Source organism: Acomys minous (genome assembly GCF_964271855.1).
Source record: "Acomys minous genome assembly, chromosome: 15".
Lineage (NCBI taxonomy): Eukaryota > Metazoa > Chordata > Mammalia > Rodentia > Muridae > Acomys > Acomys minous.
The window spans coordinates 89,740,270-89,753,985 of record NC_140497.1 but is presented as its reverse complement, the minus strand read 5'-3'; the positions used below and the strand labels follow the sequence as shown (position 1 = coordinate 89,753,985).

At 37.0% G+C, this 13,716-nt stretch overlaps 1 protein-coding gene across 10 annotated transcripts in view; it reads left to right on the top strand.

Annotated features, from left to right (window-relative positions):
• Positions 1–3,843, top strand: part of LOC311584562 (monocarboxylate transporter 2-like) — a 205,224-nt gene extending 201,381 nt beyond the window's left edge. For all 10 annotated transcript variants that reach the window (XM_084759013.1, XM_084759008.1, XM_084759011.1 and 7 more), the window contains one exon: positions 3,054–3,843. In XM_084759013.1, coding sequence (XP_084615139.1) covers positions 3,054–3,331 — 278 coding nt within the window. In that variant the 3' untranslated portion in view covers positions 3,332–3,843. The remainder of the gene's footprint in view (positions 1–3,053) is intronic.
• The last annotated feature ends 9,873 nt before the right edge of the window (positions 3,844–13,716 follow it).

Here is a 13,716-nt window from a genome sequence, read left to right as displayed (position 1 = left end):
ATTGTTTTAAAGATGGCTGTGGAAGTATCTATCCTAAAATTCCTACTGACGAAACTACATCAAGAAGTTGAGAAAAAGGCCTAAATTTTTTCAGATGGAAAAGGGATGGTGAGAGAGAAGGAGAGGAGAGAAAATTCAGGACAAAAATAAATAAGACTAGAAGGAAAAAAAAGGGAGGGAGAAACGTGGGTGAAATAGTCATTCTATACTCCATGGGTTTGGTTGGTTTTCCTATGGATCGCTTTGTGGCTTCCTTTTGAAACATATTGGGAGTGCTCTTCGATACTATGGGAGACAACTCTACTGTTTAAACACACAGTATAATGGCAAATGCATCCCATGCATGATTGAAATTAAAACCTTCTTTAGTGTTCCATGTTTAAATGTTTTTGATGGTGGTGATGATGGTGCTAACGGTTATTCCAAGTGGGCCTTCCCTCCCTGTCACTGCATGTGTATAATGAATGCAGCTCACTCGTTCAGGGTCTCTGTTTAACCCCTGGTGCTCAGAGTCATGTGATGTAAATTTTCTACACTGTATGTATGATGGTTACTCAAGCTCACTGAACCCTGATTGCTCCATCCTAATTGTTCCTAATTTAAGCCGAGTTTTCTGAAATAGGTGTATTTCACAAAGCTCGATTTAGTACTAACTGTAGTATTGTCAAAATGCTTGAGAGCCTGGTAAAGAGGTGCACTCGAGGGTCTACACCACAATCCCTTGAGGTGTAAGTGCTATGTAACAAACATGCTAATATCAAAGTTTGTCCATAAGAGTTATTAAGAAGTTAATGCTCACATGAGAAAAATGAAGAACTACATATGAGCTGAAAAAAAATGTTTTAGACTCAGCTAATCTTTAGCTTTAGTGCCATCAGAATAGTTTTAAACAAATGGAACAAATAAGTTCTTCCAGGCTAGTTTGCAGATTCAGTAAAACTAAGAAGGTATTTAACCTCCAAAGTGGCACAGCACCTGTCTGTAGAAGAGATTGGGTGAATCCAATCTGCAGCATGGTTAAGAATATGAGCTATGCCTTATTCATAATAGCCAGAACTTGGAAGCAACCTACGTGTCCCTCAGTAGAAGAATGGATAAAGAAACTGTGGTACATATACACTATGGAATACTACTCAACTATTAAAAACAAGGAATTTCCAAAATTTGTGGACAAATGGATTGAACTAGAAATTGTCATAATGAGTGAGTTCACACAGAAGCAAAAAGAGCTAAATGGTATATACTCACTTATATCGAGACACTAGTCCAAGGTGTACGTCCCTATGAAAAACTGTACCTACCAGGATAGTGGGTAAGCGGGGAGGTCATCCTATTGAGACTTTAGGTGTGAGAAGCCTGGGAGAATGAGGAAATAGAAGGATCCAGCGGGTCCTGGAAAACTACAGGTGAGTCTGGGCCCTGGGGTCCTCCGCAAACTATGGTAACAGCCAAGGAAAATATAGGCAGTAAACCTCGAACCCCTACCCAGACTAGTCAATGGACAGGACATTCTCCACTGTTGAGTGGAGAAGGAGATCTGACTTTCACACAAACTCTGGTGCCCAATATTTGAACATGTCCCTTGGATGGAGATGCCTGGTGGCACTCAGAGGAAGGATAATAGGTCACCAAGGAGAGACTTGATACCCTATGAGCATATACACGGGGAGGAGGTCCCCCTGTCACAGTCATAGGGGAGGGGAGTAGGGGGGAAATGGGAGGAAGGGAAGAATGGGAGGATACAAGGGAGGGGATAACCATTGAGATGTAATATGAATAAATCAATAAAAAATTTTTAAAAAAGAATATGAACTATGATGAGATTCATTTAAGACAATCTCAGTCTCCAAGTGTCCCCTAGAAAGGGAAGTGGGGACTGTCTCTGACATGGACTCTGTTGCCTGGTCTTGGATTACTTCCCCCTAGCAGTTTGGCCTTGCCAGGCCACAGAAGAAGAGGATGTAGGCAGTTCAGCTGAGACTTGATAGGCTGGGGTCAGTTGGTAAGGGAGGAAGGTTCTCCCTTTCTGAGGACCAGGGGAGAGGGATGGAGGGTAGAGAGAGGGAGGGTAGGACTGGGAGGAGATGAGGGAGCCACAGAGGTGTGGAGGGAGGCAGGAGGCTACCATCAGGATGTAAAATCAATAAATTTAAAAAATAAATTTAAATTTCAAAAAATGTTTACAATCTTGGGAGTGGAGAGAGACAGCCCATCTGTTAAGAGTACTTGCTGCTCTTCAACAGGACCCGGGTTCAGTTCCTAGCACCCACATTAGAGAGCACACAATGGCTTGTAACTCCAGCTCTAAGAGATCCATCGTCCTCCTCTGGCCTCCAAGGGCACATGCAAATACATGTGAATGAACAACACATGCGCATGTGCACACACTCACACACACGTGCACACATGCATGCACACATGCTAAAACAGATCCTTTAAAAAATAGAAAGCAACAGGGCCTCATTTTGTTAGCTCTAATAATGAAAAAAATAAAAAGAGAAGAGTCCATAGTACACAGGACACTTCACAGTGATGATAAAGGATAATATCACAGATAAACCTAAGTCTTTGATGAGCATAATGAAGCCATTAGTTAATCACACCAAAAATTGATTAGTAAACATTCCAAAAGAATGTAACTGTTTCAATATTAACATAAAGAAACAAAGAAATGTGAGGAAATGATGTAATCTCAAAGTATCTGAAGTAAATTAATAAATACACATGAAGCCACATGTCTGTATACAAAAATGCCTCATATTCCTCTGTCTTAATATACAAACACAGGTATGTCTAATTTTTCTTGATTATACATTTTATTGGCAGAAATAGTTTTCAATAAATGCAGCATGCCGGTAAAAGGTAAGCCTGTAGATGTCTGCTTACATCCTTACTAAGTACATATAGAAGTATCATCTGGAATATTTTCTGTATTAAAGAATAATTTGATAATAATTTAAATAAGAGGAAGACAGTTTAACTGAGGGAGTTTCTTCCAGATGTTGTGTTATCCTTTTATCATGGCCTCTTAAAGGATGTTCTCTGTCTTGTAGGTAAATTGGTCGACAAGACTGGAGAGTATAAATACATGTATGCAGCCTGTGGGACAGTCGTGGTCATATCAGGCATTTGGCTATTCATTGGCAATGCTATAAACTACAGGCTTCTCGAGAAGGAAAAGAAGAGAGAGAATGCAAGGAAGAGCAAGGCATCTTTCCAGGCTTCCAAAGAATCTGGGCCTTTGAACAAATCTAACCAGGACAGTGTTGCCATCAGAGGTTCAACCGCACACAGTTCTCCTTCCAACAGAGAAAGAGAAAGTAACATTTAACGTGAATCTCACCTCCGAACCAGTGTTTATGAATTTACTTATGAGTTTCTTTGTGTTTTTCAAAGTGTTGGAAAAGATTTTCAGCTAAAACAAAAGATCACAAATAGTAACAAAACTGGTGTCTTCCTCAATGACATATTACAAATTAATACTTTAATACGTGTTTGCACGGTTAAAATGTGAGATTATGCAAACAGCAAATCCATAAATTGGCTTCTTTGCATACCTGACTTCGGGTGCAGAGATGAAAAATAACATTAAAAAAAATCTTTCATTGACATTTACTTTTTAACTGTAGAATGAGACCTGCGTTCCAGACCCCTGGTTTACTTAAGCATGATTCAGCATTAATTCCATATAATGACTCTTCAAAGTTCGTTTTTTGATTTTAAGTTATAAAGTAAATTGAGGAAAATCATGTGTCTTTTCACACACAAAGAAACACATGTATCTGCACAAACACTGAATATCTGGAGATCATAAAGAAATAAATTAATTTGAAAAAATTAAAATATTATCGTAGTCATTTTTAAACAAAAGACTCCTCCAGGGATACAATGGGAATGAGCTATATTTGTGTTCACTTTTACAGGTTGTGGTGACTGGCAGGCATATAGGTTATAACAATTCTGACATTGGGGAGTTGTTGCTTAGGTTAGTTTAGCATTTTTCTCATTTTCTTTCGTAAAAGTATCTGGAATTCAGAATCATTCTTAAGGCACTCTGAGAGATCTGTGATTTCCTAGTGTATACATATAAACAAAGACTAATTATTCTTATAAGTCTTGTTTAATTTTATGATAATAGAAAGATCTTAGTGTTTTATTATTGAAGTGATGCAACTCTTACCGTGCACCCCTCCTCCTCCTCCTCTTCTTCCTTGCTCCTCCTGCTCCTTCTCCTCCTCCTCCTCCTTTTCTTTCTTTCTCCTCCTCCTCCTCTTTGCAGTTGAGATGGGTGCTATTCTTATTTCTTAGGAGTTCTTCCTAAACATCATACTTTTATGGCAGTCAACGTTAAAGATTTGTTTCACAAATAACATTTAGACATTGCTTCAAATGTGTTTCATATGTTCATATGTTCATATGTAGGGAGTAAGATAACATTTGGGTTTTTTCATTTAACATTTGCTCTTTTGAATATGAAAATATTTATACTTTCCAATTATCTAATTGAAAACAAAATGTGCCAATATAGAAGAGGAATGAATCAGGATGGTATGTGGTACCATTTTACTTTTATTTTAACTTAGTTCCTCCCAGTCTTTAACAGCTTTTTAGTATGATTACTTCATTCATACTCACTTCTGTTTGTCAGAAGAAATCATTGTTGTCAGTCATAAACACTTCCAGCAAGAATGCCTTGCACTCTTTGAAATAATATACATATAACATACCTTTTAAAATAATATACATATCAGACTGCAGGAGGAGAGGACCAGTAGGGCAGTGGGGTGGGGCTTGCAGTCAGTGTCTGTGTCCTCTGGTGCCCACTGTCAGATGATGCTGGAAGAGGATTCCAATGCTTTTCTTTCTCCTTGGAAAGAGATTTAGTTTTCTCACTTGCTAATGATGTAAACCAAAACCAAGCTGCATTTCCTTTGGTGCTTTTCAGTTGCCTTAATGGTTATTGAATTGGTTTTCTTTAAGGGTTTGGAAGGGTTGCCCAGCACATGACCTTGCGTGTAGAGCCATGATGAACTGTGACATGATAAGTATGTATATTTATAACAGACGTATTCAAAATTAAGGCATAACTCACTTGAATAAGCAACAAAAGCATAATAGAAACTAATCTGCTTCTTTGCCTTCCCCAGTCCACTGCACCTGTTGAAACACTTGTTGCTTAAATGAAATCTTTCAAAGACTGAGGAAAGACTACTGGCCTAAAGCATGTGTTCCTATCTAATTGCATAAGTAGAGGAGGAAAGGCAGGTAGCACCCTTGTCTGCAGCTTTAGGGATGAATACATCCCTGTCTCCAAGAAAAACAGATTTTAAATGTTCAAGATAAGAAACTAAGTTGTTACCATTAAAATCCCATTGAGCTCCATTTATCATATCAAAATTGTACAAAAGGGACTAGAGTACCCAGAGTCCCTGAGCACTAGCTAGTTTACATATTTTGTGGTTGCTGGTTAAACTCCCCCCCCCCCTTTTTTCCCATTTAACCTTAACTATTTCTTCATCATCCATAGACAGATAAGTGGGTACGGGCTTGTTCTGGCCTATTCTTCTCTCTGGGTCTTTTTGAAGAGGCCATTGGGTAGGATATGTATCACATTCAAGACATGATGTTTTCTCAGTATAATCTCAATGATGTATAGAGTTTCCCCATTTGTTCAGTGTTCCTACAACCTTCACTAACTGGCCACATGTTCCACCCAGACACGAGTAACATAAAACATAAGTGAAACAATTCAGTTTGAGATGTTCAAAAGTGTGTTGTAAAGACAGAACTTACCTACTCACTTGCTCCTAGTCCTACCTGACCATCAAGAATATAAAAAAGAGCATAAATGTAATTTTATAGAGATGTTATAGTAGAAATTACATTTTATCCAAAAATGCCTTATGAAAGAAAAACTTATATTTAGACTATTTTCAACCTTTAACAAAATAAATTATCCCAAATATTTGGCTTGAATCAATGGGAGAATGCAAAGTAGAGAAGCAGCTCAGACGTGCATTTTGTCTACATAATGCCTTTTTATAATTAAACCAAAGCCATACTCAACGTCATTAACTTGATATTATCAAATCTCTCTCTCTCTCTCTCTCTCTCTCTCTCTCTCTCTCTCTCTCTCTCTCTCTCTCTCTCTCTCTCGTACCCCTCCCCTTTTCCTTCTCTCCCAATCTCACTTAATAAACCTTATATATACTTTAACTTACCTTATATAAAAACAATTTAATGTTCCTCATTTTTTAATTATAGGAAAAGGTAGCAATGTTAGGATTCTTCTTCAGTCTGCCTACATGTGATGCCATTGCTTACCTGTCATGGGCTATATAAAAGAACAAACCCTACTTGTGACTCTCTCTCTCTCTCTCTCTCTCTCTCTCTCTCTCTCTCTCTCTCTCTCTCACTCTCTCTCTCTCACTCTCCCTCCCTCCCTCCCTCTCTCCCCCCCCTCTTCTCTCCCTCTTACACACACACACACACACACACACACACACACACACACACACACTCAGGAAATTTCTCTAATGTTAAAAATAATATATTGTCAGACCAAAGTTTAAACCTAGGTTTATCTAAAAGCAGAAGGAGTCCCTGGGGTGCTCACTCAACTTCCAAATTCACATGGTAAGACATAGATACAAAGGTGTAAACGTTATACTGGAAATTAGACCAAGCCTCAGCCTGTATTATGCTTCATGATGTTTCCATCAGCAATTGCCTTGTCTATACGGGCAACATGATACCAAGCTGCCTGCTTCTCTTATCAGTTCAAATTACCTCAAACAATGATAATTACATAATAGCTAAAGTGTTTTCATAAGCCTTTTCTCATATAAGTGGTAATGTGTTGATATGACTCAAATGTAATATATTTCCCTGAATTGGAATAAAAAGTTATTTATTATAGCATAAACTAGTCTTATATTTGTTGCTACCTATGATATAAACAGTAAAAAATTACTTACTACCAAACATGATAGTTTGAATTTCAGTGGCTACCCCATTTATAGGACTGCCCCAGAAAGCAAAAAATAATGTTTTTGAGATCAAAGTAACTTGGTTTATTAGTACAATATATTGTTTTCATTATTTGAGAAAACATAACCTATATATGTACCTATTAAAGTTCATCTGAGCATGCTCCTTATTTCATGGAGAACACAGCTGTTACTGCTTTTGTCATCTTCTCTTGTTGGACACTTTGGAGATCTTATGCATCCCCCCTTGTTGGATGAGATCCATCTCTGTTCATTTTCCCCATGACATCATCTGTGATACAGATGCCCTTGTTCCTTTGTCATTTACAAGTATAGCCTCCCAGAAGCAATATTTCAAGACTGAACTACATCTTCAAAAATAGGAAACACCCTTCCAACTCCAAGCTTCAGAATTCTGAGATTTTAAAGATGTTTGTAGTCTAGAAGGCATCTTTAAAATAGGGATTTTTCCATATGCAGGAAAATTACATAATTGAATTTGATTTGATAGAACCTAGCAAAACAAATCTATTACTCCTTGGCACTTGCCTTATGGAATTTTCCAAAAGTGCCTCAGGATGCCAGGAATTAGAATTCACTTTGGCACCACTTTGTCAGCAATACAGTGCTACCACTGATGCAGGCCCACCACAGCTGTTTGCAGCTCCAGATGTCACTCACCACTTTTACAGACTGACTTACGTGTATGTAGCTCAGTGCTCTGAGTGAGTGCAAGCTTGACGATAGAACCCCTCTTCTTATTTCCAACATGTGTTTACTTCTATTTACTACAGAAGCCCTGCTTTCAGTCATGTTGACTTTATACAGTGAGTAAAATAGTTTCCTAGAAACACACTTAAAAGTCTTCATAGCCAATATAAATGCATTCCTTCAATCAAACTTTGCAAAGTCAAACTTTTAAACAATTTCATTGCCACATTAGAGAATTCTGGGTAAGTCATAGACAAAGTATTACACTACTAAATTTTGCACAATATATGATATAATGGTGATATAAAAGGCATTCTAGGTACCAGTATTATGTTAATAAATATATCAGTGTTACTTTAATTACCCCATTGCCAATATCTAGACATTATTTTTAAAGACAATCATTTCCTAAACAATTGTCATCATTTAAAATAAGGACATCAGTAATACAGTACTGTAAGAATTGGAAGATATTTTAGGAAAAATACAATAATGATTCTATCAGGTAAAATGAGATACTTAATGGGTAGCCAATATCAGTGGAACTAAAACTTTGATGCCAGAGAATGCCGTTTACATCTACTATGCCTGCGCAGATAGCATTTCTAGATGTTTCTTCTTTTTCAGATCCCTCCAGAAATCAACAACAAACACCCAAAATAATTTGTAATGAAATAAGTCTCTGGAAGAACAGTGGTGACTCTTGGAGGTCATTTTGGCAAAGCAGGAAAAAAAAAATAGCACCAGCTATGTGTTTTGGGTAGTCCCTGGTGACGTCTACTGTAGGGTCCACTGTTGGGTAGGTTTTTATAAACTGGCATGGTCCAGGAGAATCTTGTGTACATGTGGGAGACCTTACTGCTCCTCCAAGCAGATGAGTGTTGGTTATATTCAACCAGATGGATGCAGTGTAACCAGCTGACATTGGCACTGTGACTGGAGACAGCGTCAGTACCTGTGACATTATCTTTCTTGTTAATGGCATATGCTTCCAATAAATATTTTCTCATTATAACTTTAAAATTTGGAACTAAGATTGCTTGTTAAGATACATAGAAGATAATACTTTACTTTAACCACAGCTACTTTTTGAAAGAATTCCTGAAGACAATGGGTTTCAGAGTTAATTTGTAAAATTGTTTTAATTATAAATTATGCCTTAAGGTATAATTCAAGATTTCAAACTGAAACATAATGTATTTTGTTCTCTATGTGTCTTGATTACCACTGAACAAACCTCCACATGGTAACGTAAATATGGGTGTTCCCTGAAATAGCAATTAAGGGAGCTTTGCTTGACAAATAAGGAGATTCGGTGGATTGTTTTTCACTTTAAGCCATGGTTGTGCCTGCTTCATCTTTATCCTAGTTAAACATTATGTGGACTTACTTAAATACGGAGTAAATTGTTTTGGTAATGAGTTCCTTTTTAAAGAAACTTTCCTGAGGTACTGAAACACTCAGGTCCTGTCCTGCTGCTGTGTCACATCAGCCTAATACTTCAGAAAAGGACCCACTAGAATTGCTACAGTCTGCTGCTTATCAAAGTTGAAAGCAAATGCCCAATTCCTCTGTGAGAATACATGCTTTGCCTGCTGCTTTCAAATATGTTTCCAAGGTCTCTTCTTTCCATCGAGACTGTAAACTTCTTGTGGACAAGGCTGTCTCTAGAATAACACCTCTCATGCTCAGCACAGGCTAATTCCTCTTGGAAATGAATGAATGGACCTCGATGGCTGAGAGTCCCATGGTGTTGTATGATGTGGCCTAAGGCGTAGTAGGGTAATTCTCTGACCAGTCCAATCAGTAGGGTTGAAAGCACCTTGGACTCTTTTCCCTACTCAACATTGATTTTCTATCTTCAAGGATTCATTTTAATTTCCTGAGTTAAACATGCAATGCAGATCCTGAGAAGAGCATCAGGTAAACTGTATGGTACTTACCAGTTACTTTTATTGCCTTTATAAAGCGATGTATGCTCTATTTAAGCTTCGTGGAAATATTGACAATCATTTTAGTTGCTAAGGGTGCTACTTACTTTCCGACATTGACCTTGCTTATGAATGCTCCTGTGTGCTGAGTTTTGTGTGTTCTTTTTTAGGGTTGGAGAGCAATGAAATAAAATTAGATTACCTTTTTGTCTGAATTATGCAACTTGAGAAAGTCTGCAACTATTTGTACTCTATTGGTACATGATCATAATTATTATTGCTTATGAATTTAATTGCAGGTCTGTGTTGTTTCTTAGGAAGTACATGAATATAAATTTCTATAGTATGCAAGAAAAACGTATATTGCTTATTACAATAAAATTTGTTGATGTTGAATCTTTGAAATGAAATCTGTAACTGCTTTTTCTTAATCATTAAATGCTATCCTATTCTATACTGATTAAAGCATAATGTCCAACTCTAGCCCACATATAAGGGCACTTTTGTGGTTGGGTGTAATTAACTGAATAATGGCAATGGGACAACTAATGTCAACACGAAAAACATACAACCACCTCCTAATGGCTGAAAAGAATTTCTACCATCTGTTTTTTCCTACTTGTTGACCAGAGTCACATGGAGCAAACATAAATGCCACAGAAGGATATTATTGCCTGGGAAACAGACGCTCTTTCCCTTTGACTTGACTTTACAATGATCTTTATTATTTGAACACTTTGAGACTAGTAGCAAAATTAAGAGTAAAAGAATAAGATGTTCCACATAGTACTGACCTGTACACTTCCCAACACTCCCTTTTTAACAACCTCCAACAGAATGGTACCAATGTTAGTCAACCTACACTAAAATTTTTATCTAATAGTCTATGGGCAAGAGTTCACCCTCATTGTTGAGCATTCTAGAATTTTGGACAAAATAGCATGTGGATATACCATAGTGTTTCATAACTGTTTTGTGGGAGGCATGAACAAGCATCTCTTCACTCCAAATAAGACACCAAAAACAAATCAAGTGAATCTGCCCAAGTCTAGCTGGATGCTCCAATGAGTTGAACGTGTGACTTGATGGGGCGTTGGTAAAGGGCTCCTGACAGGAGTATGGATGGCGGCTTGTCCATTACAGGATTGCGGCTATAACAGCATAGTGTCTATTCTCCTTGCTATCCTCATGTTTTGATTCTTATAGATGGTGCTGTTATCGGCTCACAAATTAAACGGTCCCTCCTATTGAGAGACTGACACTCTATGCAGTCTGCACTCTCCTAAACCTGGTTGCGTTTCTTCATGTGACCTTTCTGTTTGAGATGAAAGTTTTCCCTTTTTAATTTGATTATAATTTACATAGTGTATCTTTCTTTGCCCTCTTGTTTTTAATCCATATATGAGCTACACGGGGATGTTTATAATCTACATATAGTTTGGGGGGCAAATCCTTCACTCATTTATCTTCCAGCATCTAGCATTTTTCTTTAATTTTCAGTAGTCGGAAAATTATATGCAAGATGTAGCTATTTATATGTTCTGTGTTTCTGTACTTCATGAATCCTCAGTCTGTTGCTCAGTGTCTGATAACAAGTTGGACAAGTTCTCATTGATTATTTCAAATGCTTTTCTGATTCCTAGTCTTTCTACATTAAGCACATATTAATACTCTGTAATTTTCACACAGTGTTTAGATGTTTTGTTCACTTCAGTCTTTCCTTTCACTTTTTGATTTTCAGTGTTTGAAGTTTCCAAGAAGTTTCCTCAAGCCTGCTTTCTCAGTGTACTGATAGCTAGTACAGCAAGAAGCATGTCAAAGAAAAGTATTCTTCACTTATGTCACCAGCATTTTCATCTCACACATTTCCTAGGTATTCATAGAATTTCATCTCTCTGTTTACTCGCTCATGATGCTTACCCACTGTGCCCTTAGCATATTAATCATAGTTGTTGAAAAATTTTACAGTCTTACAATTCTAATATCCTGCTATATGTAATGAGTCTGATTTGAATGCTTGCTCTAGCTTTGCACACTCTGTAGTGGTTTTTTGGTTTTTTGTTTGCTATTATTTTATTTCATAGTAAGGGTTATGGGTGTTTTAGGGGTTTTTTGTAATTGTTCCATTTGGTTTGGCTTTAGGGAGTGGGATTGTTTTGATTTTGTTTTGACCATTTTACTGTCTTATGGGTTTTTGTTTGGTTTGGTTTGGGTTTGGGTTTTTTTGTAGCTAAGCATGATGTGTAAGTTAAAAGAGACTGTTGTAAATGGCACTGTAGACAAGATGTGGAAAGTTTTGTATATCCTTCTAAATACGTCCCAGTGTTCGTGCCTGTAGTTTGTGGTTATAACCTTTGAAATTTCTGTTTCACTCCCACATCCCTCCTTTAGGTGGGACAGTAATCAAGCTTAGGATTGAAATCAATAAATTATAAACAAAAGGCACTATATAAAGAATCAATGAAACCAAGGTTTAGTTCTTTGAGAACATAAACAGGATAAACGAACCCTTAGTGAAACTATCTAAAAGGTAGTATCCACATTAACAAAATCAGAAATGAAAAGGGAGACATAACAGACACTGAGGAAATAAAAAGATTTGTTAAACCTTCAAAAACCTGTACTCCACAAAGTTGGAAAATTTGGATGAAATGGATGATTTTCTTGATAGATACCACTTACAAACATTAAATTAAGATCAAGTAAACAATTTAAAGAGACTTAACCTCTAAGGAAATAGAAACAGTCAATAAAAGTCTCCCAACGACAAAAAAGCCAGGGTCAGATGGTTTCAGTGCAGAATTCTACCAGACATTCAAAGAATAGCTAATACCAATACACCTCAAACTATTCCACAAAAGAGAAACAGAAGGACCATTACCAAACTATGTAGCCACAGTCACAGTCACCTAAACCCCATAACAAAGATCCAATAAAGAGAAGTTCAGACCAATTTTTTAATGAACATTGATGCAAAAATACTAAACAAAATACTCATAAACCGAATCCAAGAATAGTCTCACTTATTAATCAAACTATCTTGATGCATTCTTATCCTGAGCTACATTAATTAGTAATACTGATTTTTAGGTATAGATTATCTTGTGATTATAGTACTGCAGAAAATTATATTTGCATAAAAAGAGCTTGAGAAACGGTATAAATTTGTATTTTTTAAGATGAGAATCATAAATGTGGAAAGCAGACTCAGTATAAAGCACTTGTGATGCCATCTAACTTTAAATAAGTGTGTATACATATAATACATATATGAAGTGTAATTTTAAGATACTAATTTTTATATATTATTTTACCTCAGTAAGATACTAACCCACTTGATAAATTAAAATTTTATGTGTAGTTCCTCAGTATCATATTAGTACTTTAATATAACATTGCTATTCAATAAAGGATGTATCTAGGAATTTCTTGTGAGTATTTGTGAATACACAAAGTGTATTATAAATCGCTGCCTACATCAACATTTTTTATTTGAAACTCACTATCACATCAATTAAGAATAACCTTGGAACACCAAAACTCAGTCACAGTAGTCACATGACGTGGTTGTTGTCACTCTTGAGACTGGAGCCACCCATATACTAGTGGTGGATGTCACCAGGTTTCATCGCTTTCTGAGGAGCTTTGGGCAATTGACAGTAATGTAGTCACTAGCACAAGGTCAAGTGAAAAGCTCCCCACCCATGCTCATAAAGACAACCAGCCCAATGTGGTAGACTATATACAAAGAGATGAAAGTAGCACAGTGACATGGAAAGACGTTATCCAATAGGGGAAGGAGAAAGGGGATAAGATGAGCATTTGGAGGATGGACTTTGATTTAAGTTGTTACCTGGGCACCCCCCCCCCCAGTGAGACTTCATCTACTTTATTGTACATGAGCAACTACATATATAATGGAAGCCTATCAACTGTGATTGGTTAGCACATTACTTTGGATTGAGTAGTAAGCACTCATAGCACATAAGCACATAAAAGGAGACATAGAAAGGCAAAACCCATCAGCAAGCTAGGATTCTACTTCAGAAGCTTACAGAGCACCAAATAGATTGGTCCAGAAAAGA